This window comes from Sceloporus occidentalis, unplaced genomic scaffold (assembly GCF_023333645.1).
Source record: "Sceloporus occidentalis isolate IW3139 unplaced genomic scaffold, rSceOcc1.0.p SCAF_1, whole genome shotgun sequence".
Taxonomy (NCBI): Eukaryota; Metazoa; Chordata; class Lepidosauria; order Squamata; family Phrynosomatidae; genus Sceloporus; species Sceloporus occidentalis.
Window position 1 is genome coordinate 220,398,715 of NW_028316981.1, and position 20,650 is coordinate 220,419,364.

Genomic DNA, 20,650 nt, shown 5'->3' on the forward strand with positions numbered 1-20,650 from the left:
ATTGAACCCTTTCCTGTATTGTTATGTATTATTTATATGCTATTATTAGATTGTACGCCATGGGCAGGTTTACTCTTATCTATTTTATTGTTTGTATGTACAGCACTGTGCAAATCTACAGCCCTATATAAATAAAGCACAATAATAATAATAAGAAACAAGATTCATTCCATGCGGAATGGGCAAAAGTATACTGAATATATAACTGCTCGCAGTCAAACAGACTTCTGGAAGGGTGCTTTGTGCCAGAGCTCTTCTTCACAACACTGAGTATAATCATACCCTTCCATAAATGTGATGAAATAACTGTTTGACAAATCATGCACCTCATACTATTGACCCTTGACTAAAATGTGACAGAACAATGTCTACTATTCACAACCATCTTGAATAAAGTTACCACATGTTCATGTATGTTATTTGGAAAGTTACACCTTCTGACAAAGAAGCTCCTTTATATAAATTCTTTTTACATCCTCCCACCTCTTTTTTTCCCCATGTATCCTCTACCTAGCTGGAAGTTTTTAGTAGTATTAGAATTGAGATGAAGGTGAAAGAGGGCTGGAGAAACACAGACTTTTAGTGTCCGGTTGCAGCACTATGGCCTGTTACAGACTGCCAAAATAAAGCTGCTTTGGGTCTCTTTGGAGGTATGCTATTTAAATGATGCATGGGTCCTAAGAGTCCGGAGGTTGCGCCAAAGCCACACTCCATTCCTAAGCACTGGAGTGCAGCTTTGGTGCAGCTTCCGGATTCTTAGGATGCATGCATCATTTAAACAGCATACCTCCAAAGAGACCTGAAGCAGCTTTATTTTGGCAGTCTGTAACAGGCCTATGTCTGCAGTGAACAATGGATTAAAAGTTTGAGCCAGGTAATAATGCGATTCTGCATAACTGATGCAGTTATAATTGTGTGTGCCTGCAGGCAAGGTAAACAGCAGATCTTTCCAAAATCTCTCACAGAGCCCGCTGAACAGCAAAACAGAGAGAAAAGAAGCAAGCAGGTAAGCCTGCCTCACCAACTACCACCATCATGTTAAAGAAGCACATATCTTTAAGTATGGCCACCAAAATGGAAATCGTAAGTGGAAGCTAAGGAAAGAAAATAATTGTTGCTGGATGCATTTTGGAAGAAGCTATCAAGTGGTCTCTTGAGGATTCAAAATATTTTTCATTATACAAGGCTAACCTGACCTGCCTGTTTCATATCAAATTTGCATACTGTTAGTTTTTGGATGCAAAGTTTGCAGAAATATGTTGAACAGCTCTTTTTGTGATGTACAAACCTTGTTATTGCCTGCCTTCAAGTCCTTTCTGCCTTATGATAGAGTCATTAGCTTTCAGTATGTTCCAGACAAATGAGATAAAATACTTTTAGCTCCTGGAAAAATTCATTGATACTTTGATAAGTTGTAGAATGTAAAATGGTACTGTTCTGTAGGTCTGTCTAAATTAGCTCTCAGCTGATTTGGCACAGAAGAAAATTTTCTCATGCACTTCTCCCTAAAAAAACAATTTGTTGTTGTTGGGCGTTTTCAAGTCATTCCTGACTTGAGGCATCAGGCAAACCTTATCATGAGGTTTTCTTGGCAATGTTTTTTTCACCTCAGGTCTGTCCTTTCCTTCCTCTGGAGCTGATAAAGGAGTATGACTTGCCCAAAGTCACCCAGTGGGTTTTCATGGCCAAGCAGGGATTCAAACCCTGGCTTCCCAGTATCCTAGTCTGACATTCAAACCTCAACTGGCTACTCCATCACTGCTCCCTTTGCACCCAGAGTCACCCTGGGAGCAGCAACCAAGAAGCCTCTCACCCATGCCAGCCTTGCAGCAAATGACAGTGCAGGTGAGAGGCCTCTCGCTTGCTCTTCAGCCAGCTGCTAGATTGCTGCTTCCAAGGTGAGTGGATGCAAATAAAGAAGCTTCTCCCCCATGAGAAAGGACTCTAAATCCTTTGGTGGGGCAGAGAGGGGCACAGCTGGTTTCTGTGTAGGGGGTTTAAAGATGCCACATGCTCTGGAGACTGGTGTGGATAGGGAAAGAGAAAGATTTTAACTAAAGGAGCTGCTCCAAGATGAAGGACTCATTACAACAGTGGTTCCCAACCTTCCTAATGCCGCGACCCTTTAATACAGTTCCTCATGTTGTGGTGACCCAAACCCATGAAATTATTTTTGTTGCTACTTCATAACTGTAAGTAAATAGGTGTTTTCCAGTGGTCTTAGGCGAACCCCATGAAAGGGTCATTCGACCCCCAAAGGGGTCCCGACCCACAGATTGGGAACCACTGCATTACAACAATCCACCCCGGATATTCCTCCCCCTCCTTCAGGGACATGTCTTCCTCACACAACTTCAAGTATTTTACACACACAAACACCATTTCTTCTGCTACCTCTTCTCTTAGCCTGCCTGATTAAAAAAAGCAGGAGCAGCAATGCAGCTCCAACCTGCCAGCCAAGTCCCAGCAAAGCTCACAAAGCTTAAGTGGTGTCCCAAATTTGAAAGGTCCTTTTTGCTGCTATTTCTCCCCTGCTGCCACTAATTCCTTGCTCAACACATTCTGTCCCAAAATGGCACCATTCTGAGCCACAGAAGCAATGCCCTTCCCCAAAGCCTTGTGAGTTTCCCAATTGCCACAGCCACTACTAGTGAAAGACATGGCTAACGGAGCGTGGGCAGGCAAAAAGCAGGAAACACCAGCACAAGAAGCAATCAGCAAGGCTATGCAATGGTTTTAGGGGATCCTGAAAAGATGTTTCATGCAACCCTCATCCCCACCATGGTCCTAAAGATGCTGGTTCCGTACATCCTTCTTGGGTACCAATACTTTGACTGAAGCCCCCCCCGCCACCCCCTTTTCCCTCACTGTCCCTCTGGATCTTTCCATTATTTCCTATGGGCAAGCAATCTCCAATGAATCTCTATGGGCAAGTATGCTTTCCCTATGGGCAAGTACTGTACTTTGTTTTAGTACGCCCCTCCATTGCCCACTTTGGGAAACACTCATGTAGATAGTATCATTTAAAACACTACAGACCACAGCATTTTCAATAGTGTCACTTCCAAGGTTTTCACAACACCAATTCCCACCAATCACAGATCAACATGCCATTGACACTAATTTTGCCATACATGGAAGGAGTCGATACACATATATCAGAAATGGAAATGCCATCATGATGTATTTGCTGGTATCCTCCGCTGCACTAAGCACAGTGATGTAAACAGCTGATAACCCAACAACACAAATCTTCCACGATTCCTGGGAGACAAGAATTCAAATCAATTACACCGCAGTTGCAAACAGGACATGAATCTGGATCCGAAAACATGAAAGCCTTGGCAGATTCCATTAGCTTGCTAGGAAAGACGGCTGGGTAATGGATAATAAGTATGAATGGTACTATTGCAAGCAGAGCATAGATCAGAGTTGAAATGTGTGGCCATGCCGAAGTTGTTGACTGCAACTCTCAAAGATCCTTTACCACTGGTTACACTGGCTAGGGCTGATAAGACCTACAATCATATATATTCATAGAATCATAGGCCTGTTACAGACTGCCAAAATAAAGCTGCTTGGGGTCTCTTTGGAGGTATGCTGTCCTAAGAATCTGGAAGCTGCACCAAAGCTGCACTCTGGTGCTTAGGAATGGAGTGTGGCTTTGGCGCGACCTCCGGACTCTTAGGACCCATGCATCATTTAAATAGCATACCTCCAAAGAGAGCCAAAGCAGCTTTATTTTGGCAGTCTGTAACAGGCCATAGAATAGTAGAGTTGGAAGAGATCACAAGGGCCATCCAGTCCAACCCCATTCTGCCATGCAGGAAATCCCAATCAAAGCATCCCCATTGACAGATGGCCATCCAGCCTCTGTTTAAAGACCTCCAAGGAGGGAGACTCTATCACCCTCTGAGGGAGTCTCTTCCTCTGTCGAACAGCCCTTACTGTCAGGAGGTTCCTCCTAATGTTGAGCTGGAATCTCTTTTCACACACATCCACACAGAAGGCCAATCAATAACTGCTGCCGTTCCTCAATCCAAGCACTGTCTTCTGACAACTGTCACAAGCCACTACACAAGCGTGGCTTGTTGTCTCCTCTTGTCGTGAAAAATGTGAAAGCTTTCAAAACATAGCATAAACATAAACACATAGAGACTGAAAAGGCAAACATGGAGCGACACCTTTCCCCCCCTTCTGTGTCGTGATTCATTTGGAATACAGAGCGCCTTTGTCAGACTGAACTAGACAAAAACAAAAGTAGAACTGAGGTACGAAACGCACTGCAGAAACAATGCAGTTTGAGATTGCTACGACTGCCTTGGCTCAGCGCTAGGGAATCCTGGGAACTGTAGTTCTGCGAGGCGCTTAACCTACTCTGTCAGAGAGCTCAAAGGTGCTGATGAAAGATCTGATTCTACAGAGTCACAGCCTTGAATTCTGGGATAATATACAAGTTCTTGACCAGACACATCTGGCCTCTCTCTCTGCAGGGCCTCCCTGCCCCAACAATTGCTTTCTAAGGGGTTTTTTTTTTGGGGGGAGGACTATTATTATTATTATTATTATTAACTTTTATTTATAAAGCGCTGTAAATTTACACAGCGCTGTACATACAATCCTTTAGTTAGACGGTTCCCTGCCCTCGGGCTTACAATCTAAGAAGACACGACACAAAAGGAGAGGGGAGTGGTGGTGGGGAATGGGATCAGGTCCAGCCGTTCTTCTCCACCTCCGAGGCCTGGACCAAGGCAGATGGACTGGAGGAAGGGCTTGGCTTCTTAATGGATGACTCTGAATGGTGCTCATCCATTCTTCCAGGCTGAGTGGAGATGGGGGAAAGGCTTAGCGGCCCACAGACCAAAGGAAAACACGTGGGGCTGCTTTCCCTTCTTGGTGGAGGGGAGGCTGCCCGGCTACACAGCCTTTGGCCGTCTCTGCTCCTGACCTGCGACCTTAAAAGAAAAGGGGGGTGTCTTTATTGGGGGTTATTATTCCTCAGCCGCCTGGCGCTCCTAGGAGTGTAGTGGAGTCTCCTTCCTTGGAGGTCTTCAAGCAGAGGCTGGATGGCCATCTGTCAATGGGGATGCTTTGATTGAGAGTTCCTGCATGGCAGAATGGGGTTGGACTGGATGCCCTTGTGGTCTCTTCCAACTCTATGATTCTATCTGTTGGGATGCTTTGACTGAGAGTTCCTGCATGGCAGAATGGGGATGGACTGGATGCCCTTGTGGTCTCTTCCAACTCTATGATTCTATGGAGGGAGCAGGGAGGGTTGGGGGAAAGGACTTCTTCCCTTCCTTCCCTGGCCCTACCTACCCCCTTTAGCCCGACTAGCCTTGCTCAGGCCCCGCCAGGCCGCTCCCTGCGGAGGGAAAGGCACGGGGCCCACGGAGGAGGAAACACCGCAGGAATAACGACCCAAAGGGCCGCCCGAACTGCCCTGGGAACCCTGGGGGCTGTAGTTTATTGTGGCACCAGAACGCTCTCTCTCTCTTAGGCTCGAGATCTCTCACAGAACTACAGTTCCCATAATCCCTAGCGCTGAGTCTCAAGGCGGGTTAGTACTCCTGCAGAGTGTTTCGACCCAAAGGCGCCGCCGAAGGAGAGGAGGCCGAGGAGCTGGGATGGCTTTGCCTCCTCCCCGCTAGGCCTCTGGCTCCGCACTCACCCCTTCATGGCTTCCCGGGGGGCGGAGGCAGGGCCTGGACTTGGCGGTTGGGCGACTGCTCCGGCCGCAGCTCCACATGGGCCCAAGGCCGCGCGCGCGCACACTCGCTGACGGCGGGCCGCGAGGGAGAGAGGAGGAGGAGGAGGACGACCAGCTAGGCCCCGCCCAACCCGCCCGCCGGCCGGACTTTCACTTCCGGGTCGCCGTGACGACGCGGCTACGCACTTCCGAGAGAGCGGGAGGGGAGGGGCAGCAGGAAGTCACCCTCTTTGGGAGCGCTTCCTCCGAGTGCCCTGGCTCAGTGCTTAATATGGCCTCTCTAGGAATATGTAGGTCCTCCAGTGCAACTCTATGGTCAGCTTTAACCAAAAGTCGTACTGAGGGACCTAGAGCAGTGGTTCCCAAACTCAGGCCTTCCAAGGGTTTCAGACTTCAGCTCCCAGAATCTCAGGCCATTAGCTAAGAGGGCTGAGGCTTCTGGGAGTTGAAGTCCAAAAACCTGGAGGAGCAAAGTTTGGGGACCGCTGTTTTAGAGGCCGAGGGCCCAAACTGCAACTGAAAACCCACTTGTTTATCACCAAGTGCCAAGTCCCTCTGTCTTTCCAATAACAAACACTGGCTAACTCTGTGTTGGGGAGATGGCACACTTGCCCACAGAGAGGGCTCTGTGGCACTCATGCCATAGGTTCGTCATCACTGACCTAGAGGTTCCTAGAGAGAACACTCCATAGGCATTTGTAGCTCCTCCAGCACAACTCTATATAGGTTCAATGTCCGGCAGATGTTGACCGCAGAGTTGCATAGAGTCCCATAGAGGTGATAATAAATAGAGGGGAGAGGAGACAACCATTCTGGATCCCCCACGTAAAATAAATTGCGCGTATGCTTGAACCCCATTACAAATAATGGGGCTCGTGCTTGTGGTGGTGCGGCGGCGGCATGCGCCATGGACACATGCGCTATTGTTTCTTCCAGCGCTGCTTTCAGCGTATGCGCCCCATATGACGCAGGCACACTGCATATGGTTTAAGATGAAAGTGTAACTGCCAGATTGCCATATAATGTAAGGGATGCCTTAACAGTTCCTATGGAAATAATTAAAGAACCTGATGATGCTATCTGCTCTATATCTAGAAGAAGAAAAGCTCTCCCTTCATCCACCATCTTGAGGGAGAGAGAGGCAGGCCAGCTCCAAGAAGCCAAGTTCCAGGCCTCAGAGGGAGAGAGTAACCACTGGACTTCATCCCTTTCCCCACCACCTTTCCCTTCTCCTTTTGTGTCCTGTCTTTTTAGATTGTAAGCCTGAGGGCAGGGAACCGTCTAATTAAAAAGATTGTACGTACAGCGCTGTGTAAATTTACAGCGCTTTATAAATAAAGGTTAATAATAATAATAATAATATCTATATGCCATTGGATGAAAAGTAATACAAGTAGATTGTAAGCCCGAGGGCAGAGAAATGCCTAATTAACAATTTGTAAGCTGCTTTGATAGCCTTTTGGCTGAAGAGCGGGGTATAAATAAATATTATTATATAAATATTAATATAAGTAACATAAAACAAGCACCCAGTCATTGCCATGACTGTGTTTCTTCCTAAAAGGAAGGTATATATGAGTGTGAGTGTGTATAATTATCTAATAAATAGCCTGAAAGGTTGCCATAGACCTTGCTTAACATCCCGTATAACATGTCTTGCAATTCCAAGACTTACGAATGCTTAAGTGGAGTGTTGATGTTAACTCTGCCTGTCTAGGTTTAACCAACACCAACAGCTAGATCTCTATGGGACATCAGCACCATAGTTCCTGCTGTGCACGCTAGCCGTATGTTTTGATATGCTTTCTAATACTGGATGGTATTAGTGATGCTGGATGGAAGAATTGTTTGTCGTTCATGGTGCCGAATAATAAGCAGATGTGTAGGGAAGAAAAACAAGCTGTGAGCTTTCAATGTCAATTCCATAAGGACTCCTGTTATGAGGGAACAAAGTAGGGTAGTCTGGTGAAATGAAATGTTTTTGTTTGTAGATGAATGGGATGTAAGCCCATAAAAAGCATTTGAATTGTTATTTGCTTTTAATGTACTGTGTAACTGAAAATGTTTAAGTCCTGAAGACATCACTGCACTGCGATCAAACCAGCTTTCTTAATAAAGCTTTCTGACTTTGCTGGGGCTTGTGTTTCTGAACTGAAATTAGTCAGTACAGGACCAACTGTGATAAAAGTTTGATTATTATTATCCCAGAGAGAAAAGCAGATTAGCTGGCAAGTGGCAAGGATCTCCAGTCTCTCATTCTAAAGAGACAGGAGTCTAGAACCATGCCTATTTCACTATACAGTATAAAGCTGTTAAAGGGTAGGCCTGATTCCTTGAATCTGTGTTTGGTTGTCCTTGATTAACTCTCCATCAGGCTTTGTTCTCCTCAGTTTTAGCTGTTTGCTGCTGTCTAAAGAGTCTTGTTCACTGACTTTAAAAAATCTCATCCTGCTCATCCCGCCACTCCTCTTTCCATTTTTAATCTCATTTTTAGTTACTGTTATTACGTTCCACGCAAAAGTTCCATTTTTGTTTACCTCAGTGGCTAGATGCCAGTTGACTGTCTGAACAGACATACAGCTAAACATTAAGTAAGTCAATGCCTGAACAATTAGAGTTCAGATAGTTTAAATGGACCCATGACTCCTTCCTGTTTTTATAAAGTGAGTTAGTATCACTTTGTATCATTTGGCTAGTACCAAAAATAGCAAAGCAAATGCTTCCTGGACTTCTAGTCTTGTCTTCTAGTCAATGCTCTGGAAGAGAAACCACCACTTTTACTGTTCCCACTCTTACAACTGGCACAAGGACACAGCAGAGATGGCCCTGTCCCAGTTATGCCCTCTCCCTTTCTGACACAATGAACACGCTTCATAGATGGAACCAGAAACAGTGTATTGAAAAAGATCAGCACAGTAGAACATCCTTTGCCAGATCCGAGTTAACAACCACAATATCACTTCTTGACCCTCTCAAGATTCATCTCCCTCCTCCACTTTCACACTCCATTCCCATGAAAAGCCAGAAACTACAATCTTGGTTCACACACAACAATTCTTTGCAGCTGTTTACCTTCCTCCTCTTATACCCAAGCTCACAACATGGCTACAGCATGGCTAAGTATGCCTAACTTTAACAGAGGGAGCCACAAAGGGCAGCTGTGACACAGTCCATTTCACCTAGTTTGAAAAGAAATTGATACATTGAAGGGGATAGTTCTCATTTCTTTCTCAAGAAAGATTGCAATCATATTTTCCCCTCAAAAAGACCAAAGCTATCCCATTCTGGCATGCATCACTGTTAGGAAGGAGACAGAATAGCCAGGACTTTAAGGTGAAAAGCTCATAAAAGCCTTTCTCTTCCCATGTTGTCTGCAAAACTCCTGGCTTGGAGGTGAAGCACACATGCCCCCCTGTGAGATATAGGCCCCATACAGACAGGGCAAAATAAAGCTGCTTCAGGTCACTTTGGAGGTATGCTGTTTAAATGAGGCATGTGTCCTAAGAGTCCAGAAGCTGCGCCAAAGCTGCGTTCCAGTCCTTAGGACTATAGCGTGGCTTTGGTGTGGCTACTGGTCTCTTAGGACGTATGCATCATTTAAACAGCATACCCCAAAAGTGACCTGAAGCAGCTTTATTTTGCCCTGTCTGTATGGGGCCATTGTTTCTAAGTACCAAATACATAGTCAACTTAGTCAGGACTAAATAAGTGAAGCAGCAATATCCAATGTATTAGTTACAAGCTTGCAAGAAGGGTTGTCCATGCTGGTTGTGCAGCCAGCTATTATATTCCCTATTCCTGGCTGTGAAAGTCCCTCCCTTGAGGCCCCATTGGATAGGATCATCAAAGGTTTACAGATTATTCTGTCCACCGTCCTAATACAAGTACATTATCAGAGGATCATCAAAGGTTTACAGATTATTCTGTCCACCTAATACAAGTACATTATCAGAGGATCATCAAAGGTTTACAGTCTATCCTGTCTACAGTGAGATTTCTCCACCCCTGTTTACATTTCCCCTCCTATAATTCAATGGGTTTATTCTGTGTTTGGATCCAATCCTTTATGTGCAGTGGGATGGTGCACATGATTCAATTAAACTTTCACAATCATAGGGCCTGTGAAAAACAAGTGGAGCATCTGTATAGTCATAATTGTGCATTCAATATTGTAGGGATCCGATAGGCAAACTAACACCTTCTATATGTTTAGTTTGATAATTCACATAATTCTTGAGAATTGGCTATATTTCCTACATTTTATGGGATTTGCAATCTCAAAGATATGAAGGGCGGCACATGTCACCTTGTGGTTGTTATTTGCAGAGAGATGCAGGCTCAGCTCCATCAGGCCTGGCCTCGATTAAGAAGCAGAGCCCTCTCTCCAGTCCATCTGCCTTGGTCCAGGCCTCAGAGGGAGAGAAGACTGCTGGACCTGATCCCCTTCCCCACCACCATTCCCTTCTCCTTTTGTGTCGTGTCTTTTTAGATTGTAAGCCTGAGGGCAGGGAACCATCTAATTAATAATAATAATTAATAATAATAATTGTAAGCTGCTCTGAGAGCCTTTAGGGTGGAGTATAAATACCGTAAATAAATAAATAAATAAATAAATAAATAAATAAATAAATGATCCTCTCCTTTTATTTATAAACCTCCTTTTAAGGTGTATTTATTACGTGGTTCTAACCAGGTGCAGTTAACTGGACTTTGGACTGTATAATTTGTAGCTGTCTGCTTTCCTAGCTGTGCCTTTCCTATCTTCTTACCTTGTTAGCTCAGGATGGTAACCCTACCATCTGGAGAATCTCTCTCTGCCAAGCTATGGTCCCATGCAGACAGGCCAAAATAAAACTGCTTCGAGTCACTTTGAAGGTATGCTGTTAAAATGACGCATGCGTCCTAAGAGTCCGGAAGCGGCACCAAAATCACGATCCAGTCCTAAGGACTGGAGCGCAGCTTTGGTGCAGCTTCTGGACTCTTAGGATGCATGCACCATGGAAAGACCATACCTCCAAAGTGACCCGAAGCAGCTTTATTTTGGCCTGTCTGTATGAGGCCTATAACTCCTTTTTGCTTGTTTCATGTGTACTTTATAATGAGTGAGTCATCTTTTCTGCAGGGTTTCTGTGGGATTTAAACAAAATAATTGGTCTTCTAGCCTGTGAGGCTGTCCTTCAACATGTTCAACATGTCCCCATGGTTTAAATCTATTCTTTCTACATCTACTGACTAACGGTCCATCATGCTGAATTCAAATATTAACCATTGCCCTCACCCGCCATGCGAAATGTTGTTTTATTGCAATTTTCACAAGCTCTAGCTAGCATAGCCAAGGGTGAGGGATAATAGAAGTTATAGCCCAGCAACAACTGAATGGCCATATGGGCCCACTCCCCAAAAGGACTATTGATGCTTTGCATCCCAACAGGGACGTAGCTAGGATTTTAGGAAGGGGGGGGGGGTCCAGACTAAGTGCCACCATTATAATGGGGCTTGGGCGCGGTGGCGCAGCAGCACACACCATTCATTTTTCTAATGGAAAGGGGGGGGGGTCCGGACCCCAAGGTTACATCCCTGATCCCAACATTTCTTCTTAAGGTCACCTTGACTCCTCCTTTTTCAGGAAGCTGAAAATGTCTTCAGCATTTAAAGTGTTTTTGTTCCCCATCTATTTCTGCAGGGAGATATTTACTTTTAATACGATAAACACTATCTTTGGGCAGAGTGCAGCAGCAGATATGAGGGGAGACAACCGTGGGAACATGTTGAAGGACAGAGCTGTATGGTTTATTCTACATAACTTGGGCCTGTTACAGACAGCCAAAATAAAGCTGCTTCGAGTCACAGTGGAGGTATGGTGTTTCAATGATGCATGCGTCCTAAGAGTCCAGAAATCGCACCAAAGCCACGCTCCAGCCCTAAGGACTGGAGCATGGCTTTGGTGTGGCTTCTGGACTCTTGCATCATTGAAACACCATACCTCCACTGTGACTCGAAGCAGCTTTATTTTGGCTGTCTGTAACAGGCCTTTGCTTCTCTCAAGTACTGACTGTGGGTTTCCATGGCTGAAAGGGGAATCAAACCTTGGGCTCCAGCCGCAGTCCAATGTTCAAACCACAACACCACACCATTCCTCTGGTTACAATCACACACCTATATAATTTGTATTCTGTTGGCTGTTTTCCAACAGTGTCTATACCAGCGTGGGGCAGTGGTTTGAGTGTTGGATCATGTAGGACTTCTTTTTATCTTTTTAACTGTATTTTATTCTTTAATGTGCGACTTGTTTTAATATTGTAATAATTTAATTCTGTTTTAATGTACTATTTTGTATGCTTTTTACTGTACTTTTTTAATGTTGTGAGCCACCCTGAGTCCCAGTTTTGGGAAAAGGGTGGGATATAAAATAATAATAATAATAATAATAATAATAATAGGACTCTGAAGTGTGTATGTGTGTGTTGTGTGCCTCAAAGTTGTTTTCTGACTTATGGTGACCCTCAGGCAAACCTATAATGGGATTTTCTTGCAGGTTTTGTTCAGAGCAAGTTTGCCATTGCCTTCCCCTGAGGCTGAGAGAGTGTCACCCAATGGTTTTCACAGCCGAGCAGGAATCCAACCCTGGTCTCCAGAGTCATAGTCCAGCACTCAAACCACTGTGGCCCACTGGCTCTGGAGACTAGGGTTCAAATCCTGCTCAGCCATGGGAAGCCCCTGGGGGGTGCCCTTAGGCAATAAGTCACACTCTCTCAGCCTCCTCAGGGGAAGGCTAAGTACTGCTTACTGGGGTACTACTAAGTGGGTTACAAAGTGTAAGCCTATAAACCAATCTTGCCAAAGGAAACCCCCATGATAGGGCCTCCATGAGTCAGAAACAACAGCCTTGTCTGCTGCATGCATCCCAATACACCCCAGAAACGAACGCGGAAACTCACAGCAGACACGTCATCTCCACTTTTCCTATCTCTGTGGGCTGGGCCAAGTCACGAGGCAGGTCGGTCACGTGACAGGCATTAAAAAAAGGGGGGGCTGTTTCTTAGCCTTTCCCTAGGCTTTCTTTAACCTTGTAGGCTCCTCTCGCTCCCTCTCGCGATATTAAAGACAAGCGTACGTATATAAACCAATTATAATAAGCCTCTGAGAAGGGCGGAAGTGGAATTGGCGCATGCGCGGTTGGCCTTGAGGCGCTTCATTGGCGGAGGAGGAAGGAGAAGGAGACAGAGACGCCGCAGTCACCGTCCTTCCTCCTCGGAAGAAAGAGAAGGAGCCGCCAAGGCCTCAGTCCTCCCTCCCAGGTGGGTCTCCTTTTCCCTGGACCAGACAGGGCAGGATCCAGGCGTCCATTCAGGCGAGAGGAGTGGGCATCTGAAGGGTTTAGAGCCCTGCTGGCGCAGTGCTTAAATGCCTGCTCTGCAGCTTACAAAGCACAAGGTTGCGAGTTCAGTGGTTGACAGCATGAGCTTCCTTAGGCTTCAGTCTACTTCCTCAGGTGCATATTATTATTATTACTATTACTGTTGCTATTGTTATGTGGAGAGGTCTTGTAGCCCCTTTGAGACTCAGGTTGGCAGCGTGAGCTTCCCTAGACTTCAGTCTGCTTCCTCAGATATTATTATTATTATTATTATTATTCAAAGATATAGCAGTGTTAGTCTCTAGAATCAGGAGGAAGGGAGATCTTGTAGCACCTTTCAGACTCACTGAATTGGTGACATGCACAGATATAGGATTATGGGGGACACCCGGCTGAATGAAACTACGTGTGAAAGGGATCTGGGAGTCCAAGTAGACCACAAGTTGGACATGAGTCAACAGTGTGATGCGGCAGCTAAAAAGGCCAATGCTATTTTAGGCTACATCAATAAAAGTATAGTATCTAGATCAAGGGAAGTAATAGTGCCACTATATTCTGCTCTGGTCAGGCCCCATCTGGAATACTGTGTCCAGATCTGGGCACCACAATTCAAAAAGGACATTGAGAAACTGGAGCGTGTCCAAAAGAGGACAAGTAAAATGGTGAAATGTCTGGAAACAATGACCTATGAGGAACGACTTAGGGAGCTGGGGATGTTTAGCCTGGAGAAAAGAAGGTTAAGAGGTGATATGATAGCCCTGTTTAAATATTTGAAGGGATGTCATATTGAGGAGGGAGCAAGCTTGTTTTCTGCTGCTCCAGAGAACAGGACCTGGAGCAATGGATGCAAGCTCCAGGAAAAGAGATTCCACCTCAACATTAGGAGGAACTTCCTGACAGTAAGGGCTGTTTGACAGTGGAACACACTTCCTCGGAGTGTAGTGGAGTCTCCCTCCTTGGAGGTCTTTAAGGAGAGACTTGATGGTCATCTGTCAATGGGGATGGTTTGATTGAGAGTTCCTGCATGGCAGGGGGCTAGACTGGATGGCCCTTGTGGACTCTTCCAACTCTATCATTATATGAAAGGAAGAAGTTGGCAGCATGAGTTTTTCTAGACTAAAGTCTTCTTCCCCAGATGGTTTACATTGTTTAGATTGTGGGAAATAATACTGCCACTCTCTTCACCTTTGGGTCATAATATTTGCGTCCAGTTATGGGCACCACAATTCAAAAAGGATCTTAAGAAGCTGGAGCTTCTTAAGTGACCATTTTGGTGACCAAAATGGTGAATGGTATAAAAACCATAAAGCCCTGTGAGGAGAGACTTAGGGAGGTGGGTATGTGTAGCCTGGAGAAGAGAAAGTTAAAAGGTGGTATGATAGCCCTGTTTAAGTATTTGAAGGGGTGTCATAGGCCAGTTACAGACTGCCAAAATAAAGCTGCTTCGGGTCTCTTTGGAGTTATGCCCTTTAAATGATGCATGCATCCTAAGAATCCGGAAGCTGCACCAAAGCTGCACTCCAGTGCTTAGGAATGGAGTGTGGCTTTGGCGCGACCTCCGGACTCTTAGGACCCATGCATCATTTAAATAGGATACCTCCAAAGAGACCCCAAGCAGCTTTATTTTGGCAGTCTGTAACAGGCCTTAGTTAAATTTCTACCAAAAGGAATTTTTATGTGATTGCAGAAGGATTCCTTCCTTTTCGTTTCATCCATGTATATCTCTGCTAGAGCTCAGTAACACTGTCATGAGGGGGAAATACAGACTGAACTACAACAAATTGCAGGCATAATATTGAACAAAGTTAAGAGAATGAAAGGTATTAATGTTACAGCAGATGGCCCTTTTTATATCATTGTGTGATAATGTTCTCAAAACCAGCACTAAAGATGAGAACATGGAAGTAACTGCCTTAGGCAGTGGTAAACAATTAGGTGCTAGACAAACCACCCTTGGAAGAAAATTCCCAGTTGGGGTGCCTCCACTCAGAGAACGTTTCTCCAGCAGTGACTCAACACGTATTTGAAGAAGGGCTTTTGAACATCTTGGCATATGGGCAAGCACATTTATTATTATTTATTTATTTTATTATTTACAGTATTTATACCCCGCCCTTCGGTCCTAAAGGCTCTCAGAGCGGCTTGCAATTATTATTATTTTTAATTAGACGGTTCCCTGCCCCCAGGCTTACAATCTAAAAAAGGCACGACACAAAAGGAGAAAGGAATGGTGATGGAGAAAGGGATCAGGTCCAGCAGTTCTTCTCTCCCTCTGAGGCCTGGACCAAGGCAGATGAACTGGCGGGAGGGCTCTGCTTCTTAGTTCAGGCCAGGCCCAATGGAGCTGGGCCTGCATCTCTCCCTCCATGGCTGGATGGCACCAGATGGACTGGAGGAAGGGCTCTTCTTCTTAGAAGAATTTGCAACAAGTAGCCCTTGAGGTACCTGGGCCTCAGGCCATGGAAAGTTGAAAGATCAAAACTGGCACTTTGAATAGTGCTTTCCAGCAAATGACTGGGCAACCTGCACAGTTGAGGAAGCACAGGTGTGATGGGATTAGGGTTGCCATAAGTCAGGACCTCCAAACCAGGACAAATGTAGGACAAAATTTTCAAATGTAGGATGCTTTTTTGTGTCCTACATTTGAAAAGGAGCCTCCCTGAGGGGAGGCTTTCCTTCCCTGCCTGGGCCCTGTCCTCGCCGCGGCGTTGGTGGAGCCCAGGCGGGGAAGTGAATCCTCCCCTCAGCCCGGGGGCGGGGGCAAACCGGGGCAGGACTGTGTGGACCTGCCCCAAACCGGGAAAGTCCCGCCCCCAGGTGGGATATGGCAAGCCTAGATGGGATCATAATGCCCAGTCCTATATGCCAGGCTCGCAGATGAAATTTGGACAGTTTTCTGAATACTGTAGAGCAGTGATGGTGAACCTTTTAGAGACTGGGTGCCCAAAATCAAAGGTGCTCCCGCACCACATGTTACCCTGGTGCCGGAAGCAAGACTTCTAGAGTGAACGAGACTTTTGGGGGGTGGCACTTCCACCTTCTGGGGACAGAACTTCTGCCTTCTGTGGGCGGGACTTCCTTGGAGATAGCTGAAGGCCCGGGAGGGCAGGGGGAAGCGGAGGAAGAGGCGTGCACCTGTTCTTACTCTTCTCCACCCTCCCGTTTCTCTGCTTTCCTCCAGAAATTGGTTCATGTGCCAGAGAGGGCACGCATGCCATAGGTTCACCATAACAGTTGTAGAAAAACCTCATTGTATTTAACATGTTACAGTAATCTAAACTGAAGGCCACAATGGTTTGGATAACTGAGGCTAGCTTCTCTTGACCGGATGGAGTAGCAGCTGGCATATCAGCCTGACCTGAGGGGATGTACTCTGTTCAATGTATCTAGGGAGAAAGAGGGATCAGAGTGGGCTTTTATTTCAGAAGGGACACAGTTTCATCTGCTGTAAGGAGAACATTGTACAGAGGACCTGGGCTTACAAAGTGTTTAACAATAGGGCCTGGGCTCCAGTTTGCTAGGTTCGTATTTATTTCAATACTGTACCTAGCCGTGGATTTAGCTCAGGAACAGCCTCATTGAATTGGATGAAAAAATGAAATCCACATTGGTGTTTTCTATGTATTAATGATACTTCACCTCAGACATCTAGATGTCATTGCTATGCATACAGATGCAAACTTTAATACCATTAACTGTGGGATTAATATTGCTACTCTTGGTTTCTTAGTATCCCATAGGAAAAAAAATTATATTTGTTGCCATTTTTAAAAGTTGTTAAGGAGACTGACATTAATTTTTCAAAAACCAAAGAAGAGCTTTACCATTCATTTTAAAGTACATTAAATCTCACTAACCAGGGATTGCTAATCTTAGGCCATTATTGTATCTGAAAGTAATTGATTTCAAGTTAGATTTTTAATATATATATATATATATATATATATATTTAAGGTAATAAATATTTCGTATGGCTTCTTGTCCAGAGGATAGCCAAAAATTTCCCTTCACAACTCAGCACTAGACACTGGAATCACAGCTAGCATCACAGCAATAGAAAACCTACAACAATGGTTTGATCCACAGTGCCATTTTTTGTAACTACTTCTGAATAACTTGAATAGTGGGGCTGGGAAGTGTTTACAGTTGAGATATGATGGACCAAGTGTGTCCCATGGGCTACATATACCCACTAAATGCAGTATTTATGGCCCCCAATGATCCCCAGGAGCCAAAAATTTTGACAGAGTGAAATGTAAGAAAAAATTAAATGCACAGATACAGAATGGCTCGAAAACAGTGCTTGTGGAAGGGGTCCAGGAGACTTAGTAGACCACAAGTTAAGCATGAACCAGCAGTGTGGTACAGCAGGGGGAAAAGCCAATGCAATTCTGCATCAACAGAACTATAATTTCTAGATTAAGGGAAGTAATAGTGCTACTCTATTCTGCTTTGGTAAGGCCTCACCTGGCATACTGTGTCCAGTTCTGGGATCCACAATTCAAAAAGGACGTTGACAAGTCGGAGCGTGTCCAGAGGAGGGCAACCATAATTGTGAAAGGTTTGGAAACTGTGCTCTACGACGGGTGGCTTAGGGAGCTGGATATGTTTAACCTGGGGAAGAGAAGGTTAAGAAGTGATATGATGGCCCTGTTTAAGTATTTGAAAGGATGTCATATGAAGGATGGAGACATTTTTTAAAAAATTATCCCCAAATTTAGCCAGGATCTAAGCAATGTATGACAGTGTTTCCTGAACTATTTGGTTTGAGGGGACTATCGGTAACATTTTTCTCAGTGTGCTAAGGAGTGGATAATGCTGTCTAGTAGTTAAAGTTGTTTCTTTCTTTCTGGAAAACTCATCAAGGACCAGCAGCCAATGGCTCAGGGATCGGGCCTGGTCCTTGGACCACCATTTTGAGTAGCACTGGTAGAGGGCATTATAGGTCTTTTTGACTAGCCCTTTGAATTGTGCCTAGTTAACAAACCAGCCCCAGTCAACAAAAGTTGTTCCTGTCTTTTCTTCCTCCTTCAAACAATTTGAGGAAAGGAAGAGCTGAAATAGATATTTTTCCTGAACCCTTTGCTTAATTCAGCTTGGGAAAATTGATTCATTGACTTGCCTGGCAGTTTGTTATATGGTGGAGTGGAACAAGTTAAGTCAAAACAGCAGGCTTATTATAGAACCGTGTGTATATTTCATTAGTAAATCATTCTTTCTGATTTAAGTAGTATGTCTCTCTTAGATTGAGGAAGTGTGAACGAAACCATAAAGATTAATTGTAGTCTTCTGTGATGGCATTGTCAAATTGCCCCGCTGAATTCCAAGAGTGTGGTAGAAATAGTTAAAAATATCTTGGTGCTAGGTTGGTGACTTTAAACAGTGTGTGGTATTCAGCATTGAAGCAAAAACTACAGAAGAAATCCTAGTTCCTAAGATAGAACACTATATGAGAGAAGATTGTAGGATACATGGTGCAACCATGAGAAGCCACTCCCCATATGCGCCGTGACCATGTGCATGATTCCTTCTAATATTTACTAAAATACATGGTCGAGGTATGATTCGATATAGAATGTTGTAGTTTCCTCGTGCATAGAGTGAGATGCATGAGAGGTTAGGCTGAACCCTTCACTTCCATGTCCCATAGTTAATAGTGTTAGAAGATTTTGTTGCATTTTCTCTTCCAATCCTTAGATAGATTTTCCTGCATGCAAATACTTCTGTCTCCTACCTCCTTTAAAACATGCCATTTGCTACTACTGAATCACAGGGAAATACATTTGCAGTTTGGTAATCAAACAATGGCCTGTTACAGACTGCCAAAATAAAGCTGCTTCGGGTCTCTTTGGAGGTATGCTATTTAAATGATGCATGCATCCTAAGAATCCGGAAGCTGCACCAAAACTGCCCTCCAGTGCTTAGGAATGGAGTGTGGCTTTGGCGCAACCTCCGGACTTGTAGGACCCATGCATCATTTAAATAGCATGCCTCCAAAGAGACCCGAAGCAGCTTTATTTGGCAGTCTGTAACAGGCCAATGTGATTCAGGTCGCTCCCCTTTTTTGGGGATGTTCTCTCTCATAAAGATTTTCTCTTGCCCTGTTGGGTTTTGCATCTTCCTCTTTTCTTAGCTTTCTTTGGAAAGATGGCGAGATAAAAATTTCTTCTTTACCTGAAGTATTCATTAGCTAGAATAGGATATAGCCTCTGTGTATGGGATGCAGTGGCTCGAGTGGCGAAGATGCTGACTCTGTTGATTGCAAGATGGGCAGGTTGGCATTTCGAGACCCGGGTGCCGCATAATGGGGTGAGTTCCCATCACTAGTCCCAGTTTCTGCCAACCTGGCATTTTGAAAGCATGCAAATGCAAGTAGATAAATAGGTACCACTCCGGTGGGAATGTAAACAGCATTCTGTGCAATCATGCTGGCCACACGGTCACAGAGTAGTCTCTGACAACGCTGGCTCTTCGGCTTAGTCATGGAGATGAGCATTACCCCCTATGGTTGGATACAACTTGACAACCTTGTCAATGGGGAATACATTTACCTATATGTAGATTAAAGCCATCAGTAAACTTTTGTTTAAACTAAAAGCTATTGGTGTTGTTTTTGAGTCAGTCTCCGTTCTTAGAGAAGCATAGTTAAAACAAGGACACTTTTTTGCTACTCTACTAATTTAAAGCTAGACCCTAACTGGCTTGGCTTTGATATTTTTAATATTTAAATATTTTTGTTTCCTTAACAAAGGAAACTTGAATCACCCTACAACTAGCTTAACTGTTGGCTTTGAATTTTGGAAGACCACATTTTACGCTCAAAGATCCTTTTACATAAATGGTATTTTTTTTCCTGCCGACTTAAACATAGGGGCAAAACAGACAGGCACAATACGCTGGCTTGGAGGTGTCATAGGAGTGTGGCATTTAGATGATGCCCTGATGCTGACCCCAAGCTGGCGTCATGCCACCCACCCGACCAAATGGCGGGCAGTGTTGCGCCGAACAGCCAGCATCGTGGCAGAAAAGCCGCCCTTTTTCTGCCCCAAAAAGGAGATGCCTTTTGCCCCTTCTTTTTGATCCAGAAAAACGCCAGATCAGGCCATGGTGTGCGGTTTCCGCGGCCCTGATCCAGTGCCAAGCCACCCTTTTAAGGCTTTCTGTACCAGTTCTTAGTTTTCACTACTTATAGCTTAAAGTATGCATTTGTGTTCTTCAGGAGCAAATTACTAAATGGAAATAACATTTTCTGACTTCTTATGAGCTTTTTAAATTTAGGGAGGGACTTCAGAATCCATTTATTTTGGGAACAAGAGACAAAAATATGGGATTTGCCAGAGCATTGAAACAGTTTCTGAGGAGTTTGTGACAGTTGACCTTGCAATCACTGCAATCCTTCAGTGGAGTATGTTGAAATTCACCAGGGAAAGGAAGTACCCATTAAGTCTTGTGGATCTTGAGCAATGTGACTTGCTGTTGTAGCAGCCCCTTTGGGAAGAGGTGAGTCATCAAATCAAGTGACTATTCCTTTGTGCTGTCCCTGTGAGAGTTCTCATTTCTGGTTTTTTCCTTGTGTGTGTATG

At 44.7% G+C, this 20,650-nt stretch overlaps 2 protein-coding genes across 5 annotated transcripts in view; one reads left to right on the forward strand and one right to left on the reverse strand.

The window, feature by feature from the left end:
* LOC149323493 (N-alpha-acetyltransferase 50) overlaps positions 1 to 12,692 on the reverse strand; it is a 29,930-nt gene extending 17,238 nt beyond the window's left edge. For 2 of the 3 annotated variants that reach the window (XM_089489058.1, XM_089489057.1), the window contains exon 1: positions 5,672 to 5,842. In XM_089489058.1, coding sequence (XP_089345184.1) covers positions 5,672 to 5,679 — 8 coding nt within the window. In that variant the 5' untranslated portion in view covers positions 5,680 to 5,842. Of the gene's footprint in view, positions 1 to 5,671; positions 5,843 to 12,648 lie in introns of those variants that run through there. The other variant, XM_089489056.1, reaches the window with a different exon arrangement.
* A 177-nt stretch (positions 12,693 to 12,869) lies between these two features.
* Positions 12,870 to 20,650, forward strand: part of LOC149323494 (V-type proton ATPase catalytic subunit A) — a 42,278-nt gene continuing 34,497 nt past the window's right edge. For both annotated transcript variants that reach the window (XM_089489060.1, XM_089489059.1), the window contains exon 1: positions 12,870 to 13,008. The gene's annotated coding sequence lies outside the window, so the exon portion shown is untranslated. The remainder of the gene's footprint in view (positions 13,009 to 20,650) is intronic.